This window comes from Antechinus flavipes, chromosome 4 (assembly GCF_016432865.1).
Source record: "Antechinus flavipes isolate AdamAnt ecotype Samford, QLD, Australia chromosome 4, AdamAnt_v2, whole genome shotgun sequence".
NCBI lineage: Eukaryota > Metazoa > Chordata > Mammalia > Dasyuromorphia > Dasyuridae > Antechinus > Antechinus flavipes.
The window spans coordinates 3,012,110-3,031,151 of NC_067401.1; the positions used below are offsets into that span (position 1 = coordinate 3,012,110).

At 63.8% G+C, this 19,042-nt stretch overlaps 1 protein-coding gene across 3 annotated transcripts in view; it reads left to right on the plus strand.

Moving 5' to 3' along the window:
- The window catches only part of HDAC4 (histone deacetylase 4), a 115,916-nt gene that overhangs the window by 79,819 nt on the left and 17,055 nt on the right, over positions 1 to 19,042 (plus strand). For 2 of the 3 annotated variants that reach the window (XM_051998578.1, XM_051998577.1), the window contains exons 8-19: positions 704 to 835; positions 3,833 to 3,945; positions 4,727 to 4,843; positions 4,932 to 5,133; positions 10,053 to 10,276; positions 11,503 to 11,745; positions 12,115 to 12,301; positions 12,497 to 12,630; positions 13,462 to 13,582; positions 15,777 to 15,823; positions 18,134 to 18,241; positions 18,961 to 19,016. In XM_051998578.1, coding sequence (XP_051854538.1) covers positions 704 to 835; positions 3,833 to 3,945; positions 4,727 to 4,843; positions 4,932 to 5,133; positions 10,053 to 10,276; positions 11,503 to 11,745; positions 12,115 to 12,301; positions 12,497 to 12,630; positions 13,462 to 13,582; positions 15,777 to 15,823; positions 18,134 to 18,241; positions 18,961 to 19,016 — 1,684 coding nt within the window. The remainder of the gene's footprint in view (positions 1 to 703; positions 836 to 3,832; positions 3,946 to 4,726; positions 4,844 to 4,931; positions 5,134 to 10,052; positions 10,277 to 11,502; positions 11,746 to 12,114; positions 12,302 to 12,496; positions 12,631 to 13,461; positions 13,583 to 15,776; positions 15,824 to 18,133; positions 18,242 to 18,960; positions 19,017 to 19,042) is intronic. The other variant, XM_051998579.1, reaches the window with a different exon arrangement.

Here is a 19,042-nt window from a genome sequence, read left to right on the forward strand (position 1 = left end):
CACTCACACATACTCACACACATATACACTCACACTCTCACTCACACACACACACTCTCACTCACACATACACACACACATATACACTCACACACTCTCACTCACACTCACACATACACACTCACACACACATATACACTCACACTCTCACACACACACACTCTCACTCACACATACACACTCACACACACATATACACTCACACACACTCACACACACACACACACATACTCACATATGCACACACATACACACATACTCATCTACACACACATACGCGCGCACGGGCACACACACACACACACACTCACACACACATATACACTCACACACTCTCACACTCACACATACACACTCACACACACGTATACACTCACACACACACACACACACACACACATACTCACATATGCACACACATACACACACATAAGCGCGCGCGCGCGCACACACACACAAAACTGCCGCCAAAGACACCAGATCATTTCTGTTTGTTGTTTTTGGCCGACGAGTGGGACCGGTAGTGCCCGGTGCCCCGTCCCGAGAGAACGCTCCCCTTCACGCTCCCGGCGCGCGCATCTGCTTTGAGCTGATATTTATCCCATGTTTATCTTTTTAAAAAAATAATTCAGTTCTGCAAATGAGACACCGTTAAGCAAGCGTGTTTTTGTGGCCTTAACGATGACGTCTCTTCTCCGCGCAGCCTCTGAACCCAATCTGAAGCTCCGGTCCAGGCTAAAGCAGAAGGTGGCCGAGCGACGGAGCAGCCCCCTCTTGCGCAGGAAAGACGGCCCGGTGGTGACCGCTCTGAAGAAGCGCCCCCTGGATGTCACAGGTACGTCGGGGGGGACGCTTCTCCCATAGCACACTGCTTGCCATCCCGAGGCAGGCTTCCTTCTGGGGTCCTTCACCCTAGCCGTGCTTCCTTTAGTCGGATTTTGTTTGTGGCTGTTTATTAAGGGGAAAGGGGCAGAATCGGGGGGCTGGGCTCCAGCCTCACCCTGCCAGGCGCCCTCGGGATGAGAGGTTCTCATTTCGGGGTTTCCAAGGGTGTTCGTCAGATAGCACGGGGCACAAGGCTGGGCTGGGTTTCCTCGTGGATGGCCGGCCGTGGCAAGAGGTCCTTGAAGGGTATCCCAGAGTGCAAACGTGGCTGCTCGGGATGGAAGGACCTTCCGGCCTTCCAGACCCAAGAATGGCGCGGCCCTGGGGCTGTTCCTGATCCACGGGGACCCGGGACTGCCTTAGGAGGGATGACTGACTGGGACTTATTGATGTTGGGCGCCACCTAGAGGCCTTGAGGCAGAAGCACAGGGAAGCCGAGGCCAAGGCTCCCGCCCTTCTCTTGGACAGAAGGGAGCATGAGATGGAACCGGCAGCAGAAAGCTGGGCTGGTGGAAGGGCGGGCACCCCAGCTGCCGGGGTGTGCACCCCGCAACTAGCAGACTCCCTCCGGGCTTTCTCCTCATCTCAATGCCTGTGGCAGCCGGCCAGAGGACGGTGTGGGAAGGGCGGTGCCCGGTACGCCATCTGTGGCCTTGGCAGCTGGGAGAAGGGCAGTGTGTGGGTGTCCATCGTGCCCTCCGTGGGCTCAGTGTCTGGAAGAAGCCTGAGGATGCTGTGGAAGGGCAATGCGTGGGTGCCCAGCGTGCCCTCTGTGGGCTCAGTGTCTGGAAGAAGGCCCACGCGAACTGCAAACTTGGTGTGAGGCTGGCAGGAGAATGTCCAGATTTGCTCCAGACTCCGGAGGCTTCCAAGGCTGAGCACGGCCTTCTCAGGAGGCTGCAGGGATCCCGGGATCTCAGGCTGACTATGAGAGGGAGAGCCCCGCTTCCCTTCATGAGCCACCATTGTGTGGTAGCCTCTGCTGAGGGCTCACAGGACAGCCATGGGCCGTGCCCCCCGACCCCACGGGTCATTCAGGCCCCAGCAGAAGGAGGTCGGACAAGGTGGCCCTGGAGGTCAGCCCTAGGCCGTAGAAGCTTCTGCGGCTGAGCTGGGGCTCTCCTCCTGCCTGACGGCCTCCCTCAGCGCCCTCCGGGAGGAGAGCCCCTCGTGCCGAATGCAGTGGGAGCTCACTGGCTGTGTCCCCGGACCCCCTCCTTCTTCCTGTTTCCATCCTGTGACCCGGGTTCAGGTGGCCCTGTGAAGGCCGGCCTTTGATGGCCACCACGTCGGCCTGGACGAGCGGGAGGAGGAAGGGGGCGGAGGCTCGAGCCTGGAGGCAGAGCGGCATCTGGCCGGGAGAGAGGCCCCCTTCCCGCGGCCCTCGGAGACCGCAGCCTGCCCTGGGGAGCTGGCTTCTGGCCCACAGCTGTCGGGAGGCCCGAGAACCCTGCGGGGCCGGGAGCGGGAGGGGCCGCGGGCCTGCAAGGCCGAGGGGAAGGCGGTTGCCCGTGGCAGCGCCCATTGGTGCCGGGGCGGGAGAGCACGACTCACCTGGCTTTTCTGGGAGTCAGTAGGATGAACTTCGGGGGGCGTGGGCAGGGAGAGGTGGGGGCCGGGCCAAGAGCCGCGGCGGCTGCGGCGGGGTCACAGTGAATGGGGCGAGAGCACCAAGGAGCCGCGAGGCCGAGGGGCAGGGAGGAAGGGGCCGTGGAATGGCAGCGACGAGTGGGAACCGGTGCTGGGCTCGGCCTCCCCTGCCTTCTGCCTGAAGTCCCCAAGACGTCTCCGTGCCAGCCCCGGTGAAAATAAGAAAAGAAAAAGCAAAAGCGCGAGGAAAGGGGAAGGGGCCCGGCCTCGCTCTGCCCCGGCCTCCGTCTGCCCCCGGCCTCCATCTGTCCCCGGCCTCCATCTGCCTCTGGCCTCCGTCTGCCCCGGCCTCCATCTGCCCCGGCCTCAGTCTGCCCCGGCCTCCGTCTGCCCCCGGCCTCCGTCTGCCCCCGGCCTCCATCTGCCCCGGCCTCCATCTGCCCCGGCCTCAGTCTGCCCCGGCCTCCGTCTGCCCCCGGCCTCCGTCTGCCCCGGCCTCCGTCTGCCCCCGTCCCGGGCTGGGCCCTCGGAGCCTGCGTCGGGTCAGGACGAAGCCCCTCATTCTCTGTCACCTCCCAGGACCCTCTGGGGCTGCCGTCCCACCTGTGGAAAGTGAATCGGCTCTTGGGCCTTTCACTGATGGGTGGGGCCCCTTCTGGGCCGTTCCACGCCACGGAGTGACTGGGCGCAGCTCACCACGCTCGGGGTTCTCGGGAGCGCGGCCGAAGACGGCCCGGAGCCCGGGGGAGCCCCAGGGCCCGCGGGGATTCTCGCCCCCTTGATGCTGAGATGATAGAGAATGTTTGCCCGCGGCGTGGAGAGTGTGTGCGAGTGTGTCTGTGTGTGTTTCCAGAGGTGCCGACTCCCTCCAGCCAGAGCTTCCCCGTGGGCGGCGCTGAGTTGGGGGACGGCGCCGGAGGGGCCGCGGGCCCCGGGCTGAGAAGGGGCGCTCCTGGTGCCCACGGAGAGCCTGCCTTCTGCCATGAGGGACTTTGGGGGCGGGGCTGGAGATCCTGAAGTGGGCGTGGGCTCTGCCACAAGAGGCCACAGGGGCTGACCAGGAAGTAAAGGGACGGGGGTCCTTGCTGCGGGTGGGGCCAGGGTGAGTCTGAAAGGAGGCTGAGCTTCCCTCGGCCTCGAGCTCTGGGCTGCTTAGGGCGGCTGAGAAATGACCCGGAGCAGGTGGAAGGCAGGGCCTGCCCCTCCGGCTCCCCCGGCCCGGCCCGGCCCCTCCGGCTCCCCCGGCCCCTCCGGCCCCTCCGGCTCCCCCGGCCCGGCCCGGCCCCTCTGGCTCCCCCGGCCCCTCCGGCCCCTCCGGCTCCCCCGGCCCGGCTCTGACGCTTCTGCTCTGTTGTAGACTCGGCCTGCAGCAGCGCCCCCGGATCGGGCCCCAGCTCCCCCAACAACAGCTCCAACAACGTCAGCGCTGAGAACGGCATCGCCGGCTCCGTCGCCAGCATCCAGGCCGAGGTGAGGGCGTCCCCCACAAGATCCCCTGCCCGAGGTGTCCCCCCCGAGGACGTCCCCCACCCAGGGCTCCCCAGCGGCTTCGAGTCCTTACCCACCCTCAGGAGGACACGGGACGGTCTCTTTTTAACAGCAAATTGGCCTTTTTCCAGGCCCCCTCGGCCCCCTGGTCCCCAAGCCATGGTCCCCGCTGGCTCCCCCTTAAGGCCAAGCTTGGCACTGCCTGAGAGCTCCCTCCCACCCCACCCCGCCTCCCCTGGGGAGTCTTTGGGGGCTTGGGCATGGCCTCCTTCTGGGGAGCGGCCCCAGGGGCCCCTCTGAGGCAGCAGGGGGGGGGAGGGGCAGCCTCTGGGGAGAGCCCCGCCCCTCACTCACCTGCACTTACACTCACAGGTGCCCTTAGCTATGTGCTGATCATGTGATGCTCCCCCCTAGGCCTCATGGGTCCCAATCTTGGTGTTGGACCTTAGGGCCCTTGCTCTGAATCCCTTCTCAGTCACTGGCTGATCCTGGGCAATTCCTTCCCTATTCCCGGCCTCAGTGCTCTCATCTGTAGAATGGGAATGCCACAGACCCGCCCTCACCAAGTCCCTGGAGAATCCTGGGCCAGGGAGTCCCTGCTAGTATTTGCCGGAGCCTTGATTTCCTTGGGGAAGGGGCGCACTCGGGGCCGACTGGAGGCCCTCTGGGAGGGTGGGCGCCAGGGGTCTCATGCCCTATCCCCGATCTCCAAGCCCACTCTGGGGCTCAGTCCCTTGACGCTCGCCTTCTCTGCCCTTTCCAGACCAGCCTGGCTCATCGCCTGGTGACCCGGGAAGGCTCCGTGACGCAGCTGCCCCTGTACACGTCGCCCTCCCTGCCCAACATCACGCTGGGCCTGCCTGCCACCGGCCCTTCGAGCGTAAGGACTACTGGGTTGGGGGTTGGGGGGGCCTGGGGCTCTGGGGTGAAGGGAGGGAGTGACCCCTCGGGCCTGCCCTCTCTCCCAGGGGGCGTCTGCACAGCAGGAAGCCGAGAGACTGGCCATCCCGGCCCTCCAGCAGCGCATCTCCCTCTTTCCCGGCACCCACCTCACTCCCTACTTGAGCACGACGGCCGCCGCGCTGGACCGGGACGGGAGCGGCGCGCACAACCCCCTCCTGCAGCACATGGTGCTCCTGGAGCAGCCGGCGCAGACGCCCCTGGTCACAGGTGAGCCAGGCAGGGCCAGCCGGAGCGCGCCGGGTCAGTCAGAATTCTAGAGCCGGGGTGGAGCTGGGTGGGGCCAGCCATGGTGCTCTGGGTCAATCTGTGCTCTAGAGCCAGTCTTGGTGTCTTAGGTCAGTCTGTGCTCTAGAACCAGCCTTAGTGTTTTGGGTCAGTCTGTGCTCTAGAGCCAGCCTTGGTGCCTTAGGTCAGTCTGCGCTCTAGAACCAGCCTTAGTGCTTTGGGTCAGTCTGTGCTCTAGAGCCAGCCTTGGTGCTCCAGGTCAGTCTGTGCTCTAGAGCCAGCCTTGGTGTCTTAGGTCAGTCTGTGCTCTAGAACCAGCCTTAGTGTTTTGGGTCAGTCTGTGCTCTAGAGCCAGCCTTGGTGCCTTAGGTCAGTCTGCGCTCTAGAACCAGCCTTAGTGCTTTGGGTCAGTCTGTGCTCTAGAATCAACCTTGGTGCTCCAGGTCAGTCTGCGCTCTAGAGCCAGCCTTGGTGTCTTAGGTCAGTCTGTGCTCTAGAACCAGCCTTAGTGCTTTGGGTCAGTCTGTGCTCTAGAGCCAGCCTTGGTGCCTTAGGTCAGTCTGCGCTCTAGAACCAGCCTTAGTGCTTTGGGTCAGTCTGTGCTCTAGAATCAACCTTGGTGCTCCAGGTCAGTCTGTGCTCTAGAGCCAGCTTTGGTGTCTTAGGTCAGTCTGTGCTCTAGAGCCAACCTTAGTGCTTTGGGTCAGTCTGTGCTCTAGAGCCAGCCTTAGTGCTTTGGGTCAGTCTGTGCTCTAGAGCCAACCTTAGTGCTTTGGGTCAGTCTGTGCTCTAGAATCAACCTTGGTGCTCCAGGTCAGTCTGCACTCTAGAGCCAGGGCAGAGCCAGCCATGGATACTCCGGGTCGGTTGGCACTCTAGAGCCAGCCATGTTGCCCCCGGGAGGCCTGCTCCCCAGCCTGCAGCACACAGACTCTATGTCTCGCAGAAGTGACAAGGAAGGGCCCTAGAGGGCAGCATTGGGAGCCGGGATGGACATGGCCAAGAGACCAGCTGAGGATGAATATGTTGGGAAAAGCGACTCCAGGCAAGAGTCACCCCCAGTGGAGCTGGGCATGGGCCCGCTGCCTCCAGTGCCCGGGGCCTGGGCTGCTTCCAGCTCCATGAGTCCCTGGGCGTGGCCAGCCCAGCCTCCTGCCCAAGCAGAGGGGGGGCACAATTCCTACGTGGACATCCGGGGATGGAGAGGCAGAAGCAGGGGGCAGGGGGATGAGGGAGACTGAAACTGCAGATGCGGCTCAGGTCTCTGCCAGTATTTGAGTCTGCCCTTGTATTGTAGGGCCACTTTCTGTTCTAAATTGATGAGATATCATACAGGGACAAGGAGAAAAAGCAATTTCTCTGAGTAAAGCTCATGGGAAGGCAGGTGTCGCTGCCCGTGGACAGATCTCACTCCCCCAGAGGGTGAAAAAGCCCCTCAGCAGGGCGACTGGCCACGGCCGCCTCCTCCTGCTGCCTCTTCAGTCTCGGAGTTTTCTTTGGCAAGACCACCCTGCCCGGTTTTGATCGTATCGGCCCAGCCCCACTGCCTTGCGTTAGGGTCAGAGTGTTCCATCAGGATACAAAGTGGGCCCCGATTCAGAGTGTATTTGGGAGCTGGGCACTTTTATGAAATCAGGGCCCAAGGCCTCCCTCATTCCCATTTTTACGCCACTTTCTGCTGCTGCACAAAACTGACTGGTTTCCTTGCCGGCCCCAGCTGAGCCGGGACACCCTGGTTGTCACCTTACGGGGAGCTGAGGGCATTTTCATATATGTACGATATATAATAATATAAACATATCCTTCCATACGTATTTCCACATTTGCCTCTGACCAGAGACAAGGACCAATCACCGGCCTGGGAGTGAGCGTCCGGCACTGCCTTCACCTCTGCCCCCCAGCCCTCCTAAAAAGCCAATCCCGGGCCAGAGCAGAAACTCCCTCATAAAGGGGCTTAGCAGTTTTCTGGGCCCTGATATGGGGTGGGGGCTCTGTGGATGTCTCTCCCCCCCGACCCTACAGTCACTTTCCTGTTGGCGGCATGTGGGTCTCTCCCTTCTTGTCTCTGCCTTTGGAATCAATGAAGGAAGGGGGAGGGAAGATTTTCTGTTCTCTTCAGCGAGAACTTCTGGTGTGGAAGCTCCCTCCACCAGTGCTGGTCTGTGCCTTCCTGTTCTCTTGGCTGATTCTCCATGACCAGCAGGCTTAGAGCTTCATTCTGAGCTCGTTCCTCTCAGCTTCCACTTCAGAACCTTTCGATGCCCCCATCGCCCCAGCCCACTCTAGAACTCTGGGTTCTAGCAGCCTGTCCCAGGCAGCCCCAGAAGGTCCGGTCCTGGCCCAGCATGGAGCGCCCTGCCCTGGTTGCTGGCCCTGTGGCTCCGTAGCCCTGGAGGAGCCGCCTTCGCAAGCACCGGGCGCCCACCGACCTTTCGTTTCCCATTCGTTGTGGGCGGCTTCTATGGGCGAGAGGCTCGTGTGGCGTGCCCGTCCTGGGTTCCAGGGAGATACGGCCTGAAGCCCGACCCAGGGGAGCACGAGACCCTGAGTGGGGGTGAGAGAGGGAGGAGAGCGTCCCACTCAGCCCCCCAGCCCCGAGACTCTGAGTCCTTTCTCAGAGGAGCTCGGACTTAGGGGTCCAAGGAGTTCTGACAGTACCCCGTCACGCCCCCCCCCAAGAGATGGCGAAATGGAGTCGGAGCGGCTGAAAGTGCCGGCCCCTCGTTGGGCCCACAGTGCGGACGGATGAATCCTCTGCTCTTCGAGCCACTGGCTCCACTCTGCGCAGACGCCCCACAGAAGCGCCTCAGTCCTTGACTTCAAGAGGCTTACAATGGAGTGAGGGCCGTGAGCCGTTCAGTGCAGCGGACGTTTATTAAATGCCTACTGTGTGCCAAGCATCGGGGCCGGCCGCTGGTGAAAGACGAGGTGGAACCTGGCCCCGCCTTCGGACAGCTTCCCCCGGTGGGCAGACGGCCAGGTGCGGACGGACAAGGCAGCACTCACTGGGCCTTGATTAGGGCCTGTCTCCCGTCGCTCCCTCCTCAGGAGCCTCCTGTTCTCTTGGTACCTTTGAGCTTTTCTAAAAAGGTCAGTCGTGGAGCAATGAGCAGTACTAAAGTTCGCCACGCTACGTGGTGGCTGCACACCCACGAGAGCAGACCCCCGGCCCACGAGAGCAGACCCCCGGCCCACGAGAGCAGACCCCCAGCCCCCGAGGGCCACAGCACGTACTGGTTTGCTTTTTTAAAAATTTCTCATGATCATTTCATTTTGCTTTTTTAATTATAGTTTTTTTATTTTCAAAATATGTATAATATTCAACATTCACTCTTGCAAAAGCTTATGTTCCAAATTGTTTCCCTCCCTCACCCCACCCCCTCCTCTAGATGACAAGTAATCCAATATATGTTAAGCATACATTTACATAAACATGTATAATATGTAACATATATACAATATGTAATATAAACACATTCTTCTATACACATTTCCACATTTATCAGGCTACTCAAAAAAATTACAAAAGGAAAAATAAATGAGAAAAAACAAAAAGCAAACAAACAACAAAAAAGGAGAAATCCCCACGATCCTCCTCGTGGATGTAGAAAGTTCTCTCCATCACAAGGCCACCGGAACTGGCCGCAGTCACCTCGCTGTCGAAAAGAGCCACGTCCATCAAACGTGATGATCACATGATCTCTTTATTGCCGTGTACGAGGATCTCCTGGCCCTGCTCACTTCCCTCAGCATCAGCTCCCGTCAGTCTCTCCGGCCTCTCTGAAATCCTCCCGCTGCTCATTTCTTACAGAACCATAATATTCCATAACGTTCATAGACCACAATTTATTCAGCCAGTCTCCACGATGGGCGTCCCCTCAGTTTCCAGTTCCTCGCTCCCACAAAAAGGGCCGCCACAAACGTTCTTGCACACGTGAGTCCCTTTTCTCCTGGAGTATCTCTTTGGGACCCAGGCCCGGTAGAAACACTCCTGATTGAGCAGAGTTCCAAATCGCTCTCCAGAATGGCTGGATGTGTTCACCATTCCACCCACAATGCATCGGTGTCCCAGTTTTCCCGCATCCCTCCAACGTGCGTCCCCTTTTCCTGCCACTTTAGCCAGTCTGACAGGTGTGAGGTGGTACCTCAGGTTGTCTTTGCATTTCTCTGGTCAGTCGCGATCTGGAGCATTTTTTCACATGACTAGCGCCGGCTTCAATTTCTTCATCTGAAAATTGTCTGTTCTTTTCTTTCAATCGTTTATTATTTGGAGAATAGCTTGGATTCTGACAGAGTTGCGGCTTTGAGGCCTCTCTCAGAGCCCGTGGATGGAACGGCTTCCCAGTTTTCTGCTTCCCTTTCACTCTTGTCCGCGTTGCTTTTGTCTGTACAAGAGCTTTGACCTCACTGTGCTCCCAGTTAGCCATTTTGCCTCCCTAACGGCCTCTAGCCCTCCTTTGGCCACAGATGGCCTTTTCCGTGCGTCGGGGGGTGGGCTGTCCCGGACTCTCCTCGTCTGCTCCCACGATCCCCTTCAGGTCTAGCTCACGAGCCCTTTCGGCCGTGCCTCGGTATCGGGTGGTATCTCCGCCATGCCGGCTTCCACTTTGCCCGCGGTTTTTGTCCCAGGGCACATTCTCATCCCCGAAGCCGGGCTCCGGGTTTGTCCGACACCGGGTTCCGTCGCGAGCCTGAGCTGTCCCGCTGAGCCGGCGCTGCTGTTCCGAAGCCGGCCCCCAACGTGGTGACGGGGGGCTGGCACTCAGCGGGGGCAGGGCCGGGCCCAGTGCCCTTAGAGGGGGCGGGCCGCCTCTCCCAGAGCGTGAGGGGAAGGGTCCTCTACTCCCTCAGCCCCTTCAGCTGCTCTTCCCTCCCACTTACCTCCCGACCGTCCCTTGCAGGCCTGGGGGCGCTGCCCCTCCACGCCCAGTCCCTGGTGGGCGCGGACCGGCTGTCCCCGTCCATCCACAAGCTGCGGCAGCACCGGCCCCTGGGGCGCACGCAGTCGGCCCCCCTGCCCCAGAACACGCAGGCGCTGCAGCAGCTGGTCATCCAGCAGCAGCACCAGCAGTTCCTGGAGAAACACAAGCAGCAGTTCCAGCAGCAGCAGATGCACCTTAACAAGGTAGGAGCCTGTGCTCCGAGGCGCCGGGCCTCCCGGGCTGAGGAAGGAGGGAGGGGGCTGGGACCAGGCCTGGAGAAGGGGGTGGGGCTGCAGGAAGCTGATGATGGTGATAGTGACCCTGGCCGCAGCATCCTGAGCTTGGCAAACGTCATCGTGTTTCAGATGATCCCCATTGTACAGATGGGAAAACTGAGTACAAGAAGGGGACGCTTAGCTGGAGCCACCCCATTAGTCATTACCTGAGATATTGTGTGAATTCAGAGCCTCCGGGGTCCAAGCTTCCCACTGTGACAGCAGGCCCCCTACTGCCAGCAAGTGTGTTAGAAGACCTACTATGTGATAGCAGGCTCCCGACCCACCAGCAAGTGTGTTAGAGGGCCTACTATGTGATAGCAACTTTCCAACTACCAGCAAGTGTGTTAGAGGACCTACTATGTGATAGCAGGCTCCCGACCACCAGCAAGTGTGTTAGAGGACCTACTATGTGATAGCAGGCTCCCGACCCACCAGCAAGTGTGTTAGAGGACCTACTATGTGATAGCAGGCTCCCGACCACCAGCAAGTGTGTTAGAGGACCTACTATGTGATAGCAGGCTCCCGACCCACCAGCAAGTGTGTTAGAGGGCCTACTATGTGATAGCAACTTTCCAACTACCAGCAAGTGTGTTAGAGGACCTACTATGTGATAGCAGGCTCCTGATTGCCAGCAAGTGTGTTAGAGGGCCTACCATGGAATGGGGACTTCTGACCACCAGCAAATATGCTTAGAGGGCCTACTAGAAAGAAACTGAGTGGACGGGAGAGCCCACCACCAAATCCAGATTCTGGGAAAGCCCAAAGACACCGGTTCAAATCTCACCTCGGCCACTCCCTCCCTCCATGGTCTTGGCAAGCCTGTCCCCTGCCCTGGCCTCAGTTTCCCCTTCTGAAGAATGAGGGGGCAGTGAGCGGCACCCACGTCCCCGCTGGGCCGTGAGCTCTAGTGGCGCGGCCCCTCCCCCGGGGCCTGGGACCCGAGCTCAGGGGAGCGTCTGTGCAGTGAACAAGGACGAATGGGACGGGAGTGACGCTGAGCGGGCAGCGCATCAAGGCGGAGGGGGATGGCTGCAGAGGGCTCGCGATTGGGTGGGCCCTTGCTGGGGGCGTGGTCACCACTGGCTGCCTCCGTGGGCTGGTCCTGGGCTCCCCCGTCCATCCGTGACCTGCCCCTCCCCGCTCGCCCGCAGATGCTCCCCAAGCCCCCCGAGCCCGCCCGCCAGCACGAGAGCCACCCCGAGGAGACGGAGGAGGAGCTGAGGGAGCACCAGGCGCTGCTGGAGGAGGCGTACCCCGAGCGGCTCCCCGGCCACAAGGAGCCCGTCCAGGTCAAGCAGGAGCCCATCGAGAGCGACGGCGAGGAGGCCGAGGGGCCGGCCCACGAGGCCGAGCCGGGCCAGCGGCAGGCGGAGCAGGAGCTGCTGTTCCGCCAGGTGAGGGGGCTCTGGGGGGAGGGGGCCTCCTGCTGGGGGGGAGGGGGTTGGCTGGGCTGACGGGGGTCTTTGAGGCCATATGGCCCAACACCCCCGTCTTTATAAAGGGCCAAGGGGGAGGGGGCGAGTCCTGCTGCCGGGTTCGGGAGGCAGAGCCTGCTGGAGTGGGGGCCGAGGCCTTGGGATCCGACCAAATGTTGGGGGTCAGATGGAAGGGCCCGCTGTGCCTCGGTTTCCTTGTCTGTAAAAGGGGCCCTCCAGCCCCCAGGATGCCCTTTCCCCGGATCGGCCGACGTGGGAGCGCCCTCTCCCGGGCTCCCCGGGCTCTGCGCCCCGCTGAGCCGCCCCGGGCCTCCCTGTCTCCCGCAGCAAGCCCTCCTGCTCGAGCAGCAGCGCATCCACCAGCTGAGGAACTACCAGGCCTCCATGGAGGCCGCCGGCATCCCCGTCTCCTTCGGCGGCCACCGGCCCCTGTCCCGGGCGCAGTCCTCGCCCGCCTCGGCCACGTTCCCCATGTCCGTGCAGGAGCCGCCCGCCAAGCCCAGGTTCACCACAGGTGAGGGCGCCCGGCCGCCTCCGCGCAGCCTCCGCCACAAGGGGGCGCTCCCCCCGGGAAAGGGGCGCCCCCGGCCGGAGACCGAGGAAAGGGCAGCCGAGGGGGCGGGGCGAGGGGGGAGGGCCCGGAGCAGAGGGAGAGGCCGGGGAGGGGCCGCAGGGGGCGGCCTCGCCGACCGTGACCCCGCCCCCGCAGGCCTCGTGTACGACACGCTGATGCTGAAGCACCAGTGCACCTGCGGGAACACCAACAGCCACCCCGAGCACGCCGGCCGCATCCAGAGCATCTGGTCCCGGCTGCAGGAGACGGGCCTGCGCGGCAAGTGCGAGGTGAGGGGGGCGAGGGGCGGGGCGGGGGCGGGGCGGGAGAGGGGATGGGCGGGAGCGAGGGGCGGGGCGGGGGAGGGGACGGGCGAGGGGGAGGGGCGGGGGGAAGGGACAGCGGCTCAGGGCAGAACTCGCACCCAGCTTTGTCCATTTAAAAGTGAGTCTTAAGCTCGCCTTCCTATCATCCCCGTTGTTCCCCAGGGTAGCCCTTGTGGGGGGGAGGAGAAAGGCAAGGGAGCGAAGGCAGGCAGGCAGGCCGGGGCGCCCCCCCCATAGGGCAGTCGGAGGCTCCGCCCCTCGTCTCCCATCCGGGCCGGCCCCTCCCCCATCCGGGCTGGCCCCTCCCCCATCCGGGCCAGCCCTTCCCAGGGGAGGGGACTCTGCTGCAGGGGGAGCCCTCCTGAGGCTCCAGGTGCTGGGCGGGCGCAGGTCCGGCTGTGGCCACTGGGGGGCAGCATGGGCCCGGCCAGAGCTCCTGCCTCTGGCCGCCGCTGGAGCTCCCGGTCTAGTATCCCCCTAAGTGAGGGGCCCGTGGCCAGGGGGTGGGGGGGCCTCCGGCCAACGCCCCCACCCCGGCCCCAGCTTCCCCGCCACCCCCACTGCGTCTTAGAGGGAGGGGCCGCTCTGTTGGCTCGGCCCCAGAGTTCCCGGGGCTCCTGGAGAAACTCCCCGATTGAAAGCCGTGTCCGGGGTGTCCTGGACGCCGTGGGGGGCTCAGCCCTGAGAGAGGCAGCCGCGGCGCCCCGAGCGAGCTCTCGGGCCTCGGTAACGGCCGGGCCGGGCCGCGGGGGGTCTGTGAGCCCCGGTGCTCAGGGCGCCCCTTTCTCCTGGCAGTGCATCCGGGGCCGGAAGGCCACGCTGGAGGAGCTGCAGACGGTCCACTCGGAGGCCCACGCCCTGCTCTACGGCACCAACCCCCTGAACAGGCAGAAATTGGACAGTAAGAAACTTCTAGGTATTTATTGCAGGCTGCCCCTCCCCCCCAGGCGGCGCCGCCCTGGCGCTCGCTGACCCCCGCGGGCCCCAAAGGCAGGACTGAAGCCGCTCCCTCCGCACGGGCCGAGAGGAGGCGGCGCGCACGAGGACGCTGCCCGAGCCCCGGCGGTCGGGGACCCCTCGCCCCCCCTCCCGGACCCCCGGACCCCCCTCCTGGACCCCCCAGTCCCGCTCTGGGACCCCTCGGCCCCCCCTCCAGGACCCCTTGCCCTTCATGGCCGGGGCGCTCACCCAGGATGGTTTTCCTTGGCTTTTGTTTGGGAGGAGGGGCTCCTGGCAGCCTCGATTACCTTTGTAAACAAGGACTAGGAATCGTGGGCGCCCGCTCCGTGCCAGGAGCGCGCCGAGCACTTTCCAGATAGTGTCACGTTGGGTCATCCCCACGACCCTGGGAGAAAGGAATATTATTCCCATTTTACACCTGAGGAAACTGAGGCAAGCCGAGGGTCTCGCAGCTAGTCTGAAGTCCGATGGAGTCCCCAGCTGCCCCGTGTTAAAGAATAGCTCCTTAATCCAGTTTTTACCATCAACAAATGGATTTTTTCTTCTATTCAGCAAACATTCGTTAGGCACCTACTGTGCGCAGAGCATGAGAAGGGAGACTGTTCCTGTGTTAATACCCATTTAAGATGGGGAATGGCTAGAGAGGCGCTCACGGGCAGGGCAGAGAGGATGCTGGGACACGGAGGGACCCACAGAAAGGGAGCCGGGAAGGGTTCGGAGCGCCTCGGCCTCCCTCGCTGTCGGCTCGTGCTGCCCGCTCGGTGCACGCGCGGTGTGGGCGCGGGGCCGGGGCGCCTGGGGAGCATCGGCTCTCTCCGTCGATCCGGGAACGGGCCGAATCAGGGCGTCCGGGGGCGGCGGGCGGGAGCGGGTCTGGGTCTTCGTAGACCAGCGGGCAGGAATCGCAGTAATGAGAGCCAGAATCGATACAGGGTAAAGAGCCCCCAACCCCTTCGAGGTACCGGCACGCGGGTCTCACGGCGGCCATCCGATGAGAGAAATGCTGTTATACCCATTATACAGATGGGGAAACTGAGGCAGAGAGGGCCTAAGCAACCTGCCCGAGGTTACACAGCAAGTCATTATCTCAGATAAGATTTGAACTCAGGATTTCCTGCCCCAAGGCCTCTGCTCCTCCGCCGTCACACCTGAGATCATTACTGGGGCCAGTTATAGAAGAGGTCCCGTTTGCGGCTTGATTTAGGTGGGATCTTTGCCGGCCAGAGTGAGCCACCCACGGCGCTGCCGGACCCGCAGTTCTGGGGGTGCCTGGGGGAGCGCGCCCCGGGCCCTCCCTCCTTCCGGCCGTCTCGGGGCCCCCGCGCCCGCTCGCCTTTTCTGAGCACGAGCGGCGGGGAGGGGGCCCCGCCGGGCACAGAGCGTGGAGCCCGGAAGACCTGAGTTCAGGTTCTGAGTTCTCAACCTCTGTTTCCTCATCTGCATAATGGGGATGACATTAGCCGGGGCCCCTCCCAGGGTTGTGTTTATGAAGCACGAGGAATGGGGGGCTGTTTTCTGCCCCTCCTCCTCCTCCTCCTCCTTCAGGCTGTTTTCAGTCTGTGCCCGGCGGGCCCGGCTGCCCCAGGGCTCTGGGCGGCCCAGGGCGGGTCCCCTGCCTTCGGCCGCAGGCCTGGCGAGTCTCGGCGCCTCGGACGTCCGGTCCAGCCGGTGCTTCCCTCCCGAGCATGCCGGGCCTTGCCAGGCTGGGGGGTCCGCGGGGCCCCGGGCCCCCCATCCCCGACAGCACAGCTCGCTGTACTCCCGGCCCACGGCGGGCCCCGAGTCCTGCCCCTCGGCCTTTTGCCGTTTCCGGTCCCTCCTCGGCCGGGGGCTCCGGCCTCTGAGGGGCGAGCGAGGCCCGGGGCCCACGGTGGGCAGGGCAGGACCCGCTCCGTGGTCAGTGGTCGGCCCGCTCGGCGAGACGCCTCTGGGGGCGCCGTCAGTGCCGGGGGCAGCGGGGCCCGGATGGGTCAGGCAGGGAAGGCGGCAGGAGCCGGGGGCGCACGCAGAGACGGCACGAGATTTGGCCTTCGGAGGCGGGGTCCTCGAGCCCCTCCCCTGGGCCCCTCGGGTCCCCCCCCCTCCCGGGCCTGGGGGGAGGGGAGGGGCCCGGGGCTCGCGGGTCAGCGCTTCCTCTCGTTTCTCCGCAGGTTCCTTAACGTCCATGTTCGTGAGGCTCCCCTGCGGCGGCGTGGGGGTAAGTGCTTCCTTTGATGTCCCAAGAATGCCCGCTCTGTTCTCCTGGCCTGACGGCCGCGGTTCGTGGCTTCCCTCCGCGGGAGGGGGAATTGCTGCCAGATGTTGCCCTGAGCGGGCTCTGCTCGGCCAGGGAAGGGGCGGGGTCCGCGCCAGTGCCCGCACCTAGGGGGTGCTTGGTGCGCGATGATGGACTGATTTCACTGGTCGGAGCTTCCTCCGGCTGGGGCGGAGGCCGGGCCAGGCTCTCGGCCCTCGGGGCCACCCCGCCTCCTGGGGGGTTAGAGACCGAATGAGGGAGCTCCCCAGGCAGCGCCAGGCTGGGCGGCGGGCACGGCGCGTCAGCGAGAGAGCACGTGACCGGCGCCCGTGGCCGTCCGTCTGTCTGCCCGTCCACCCTCCGGACTGGGTCACATCCAAACATCCGTCCGTCCATCTGTCCTTCACCAACGCTGACACAGTTAGCCCTGGAGGCCCCCCCACCCCCCCGGCAAACGTCCATCTGTCCGACATCACAGCCTGATTCTGCTCTGGATTGCCCCTCCCCCCCTCCCCCGGCAAACGTCCATTTATCCATCCATCCGTCCTTCACCAACGCTGACACAGTTAGCCCTGGACGCCCCCCGGCTCATGTCCGTCCGTCCATCCATCCTTCACCAACGCTGACATCACGGCCTGATTCTGCCCCAGACGCTCCCCCGCTCACATCATCTTCCCCCGGTGAAAGGGCGGCTCCCCCGGTCCGAGAGCGCCTGCAAGAAGCCGCGCTGGGCGGCGGGGCGGGCGCGGGAATCCCCGCCGGGGCCGCAGCCACAAGTCTGGAGCCCGTTAGGGAAATGAGACAAAATTGTTTTCTTCCTGAGTCTTGACAAAATCTCTGCTCTGGGAGCGGCGCCGTCAGAAAGAGCCTGAGGGGCCGGGCCGGGTCCCGCGAGCGCTCGGAGCGGGGAGGGGGCGGCCGCGGCCTCGGGAGTCCGGCCGCTTCCGCTGGGAAAAGCGTGCACCGGTGCCGGGGGAGGGGTCCAAGCCACGTTTCCAGTTTGCAATGAAAGCCGTTTGTTCACGAGGGGCACGTCAGGTAAACCGAGGCACCCGTGAGGGGAGTGCGCGCGCGCAGGTGACGGGCGAGCGTTCCTACGTGGGCGCAGAGTGTGCGCTTTGGACGTGGCCGAGCCCTCCGAGGGGGCTGGGAGTTTGCCCAGGGATCACCGGCCCCGATCCTCCCGGGGCTGCCTCTGGTCCCAGAAGAGACTCTGGTGGCGCGTCCCGGGGGTGCCCCGCGGGCAGCTCGGCCCCGAGGGAGGGGCGCCCGTCGGCCGACTGCCCCGTTGGGCGCCAGCCGGCATTCGCCAGCGCGGCCACGAGCGGGCCCCGCGAACCTGCAGATGTGTCACTGGTATGTGCGAGGAGACGGCAGCCCCTCGGTGGCTGCCGGAACCTGGGGAGCTGCCGACCGCCTGCCCGGAGGATCCCTGCCCAGAGGCCGGGGACCCCATCGGGATAGGAGCCATTGCCCGGGGAGCCCGCCGCCCCTCGGGCCCTGAGGCCGCCCGCACCCCCCGACCATCACCCTCACGGAGAACGCCGCTCTGGGCAACAAGCGCCCGTGTGCGGGGAGCAGGACGTCCCCCGGAGGCCGGGCCTGGGCTTGGAAGCGCCGGGCGTCGGCCCGTGGATGGAGCGCACGGGATTCTGGGACTCTGCCACGTCCGGCTGGGGGCCCGGGCTGGGAGACCCCTCCCCCTCCAGAGCAGATGCTGGTCTGCGCGTGGAGATCTTTGCTCACGGGGAATCCTCGCGTCGCTGAAATGCTCGTCCTGCCCAGAAAATGAGGAGAAGAAGAAGGGGCCTCTTCTTTCTGATGGAAAATCGCCGATGCCGTTTGTCCCCCGCTTTACTTCCTCCCTCCGGTCAGTGAGCAGAGGCGGCTGTGCTGAAGGACCCACTGTGCGCCCGGCCCGGGGACAAGTGAACTCCCCTGGAGGACTGAGCCCAGCCCCGGCCCGTGGCAGGCGCTCCCCATGGAGGGGACCAAGAGTGGGGGTGACGCCACGGGGCCGAATCCTGAAGAAGAAAGGAGGAAGACAGCCAGCAGCCCTACTGTGTGCCCGGGGTTGGGCCCTGCCCTCTAGGCCTTTCTGTTCTGCAGGGCAGGTGGGGAGGGGGTGGGGAGGGGGACCCTGGCAGGGGGGGGCGAGCCGGCCCTCACGAGTGGGGAGCACGTGGGGAGCGAGCGAGGAGTGAGGAGCGCCAAGCCTCCCGCCGCGCCTTCCTGCGCGCTTCACGCAGCACGGGCCTGTTCTCTCCGCAGGTGGACAGCGACACCATCTGGAACGAGGTCCATTCCTCCGGAGCGGCGCGCCTGGCCGTGGGCTGTGTGGTGGAGCTGGTCTTCAAGGTGGCCACCGGAGAGCTGAAGGTGGGTGCGAGGGCGGGGCCCCCACGGACCTTCTGGGCGCCCGGCGGAGGGTCTCGGCTGAGGAGGCGCCCCCCCCCCCCGGGCGGGCAGGAGTCGTCCCCTCTCCCCGAGACGCTCCTTTGTCCCCGGGGCTCACGGGCCCCTCCGAGCGAGCGGGAGAAATGGGCAGGGAGGCCCACGTGTCCCGGAAGGAGCTTCTCTGGCGGCGGGCTGCAGCTTATGGGGGTTTGGGTGGGATGGGAAGGGGCCCGTGCCGTCCCCACCCCCTGACACTTCCAGCCCACGTGCACAAACTCACAGACACTTACACGCTCACTCTTGCACACACTCGCACTCACACCCACATGCACAGACACATGCTCCCCCTTGCATACCTGCCCACTCACAATCATGTGCAGACATTTACACTCACTGTTGCACACCCACGGGCACAGACACTTACACGCTCACTCTTGTGCACACTCACACTCACACTCACCCACAGGCACAGACACTTACACGCTCACTCTTGCGCACACTCACACTCACACCCACAGGCACAGACACTTATACGCTCACTCTTGTGCACCCACCCGCTCACATGCCCAGGGGCCGGGGGCTCTACAGAAGGACCCCCTGGTGTTTCCCGAGGCCGCGGAGCTCCCGTCAGCCCCAGGATGAGCGTGGCTCCGGCCCGGCCCCCTCCCCCTCACGGCCTTTGGCTCCGGTTTGTTTTGCAGAACGGCTTCGCCGTCGTCCGGCCCCCCGGCCACCACGCCGAGGAGAGCACGCCCATGTGAGTACCGCCTCCTGCCTCAGGGC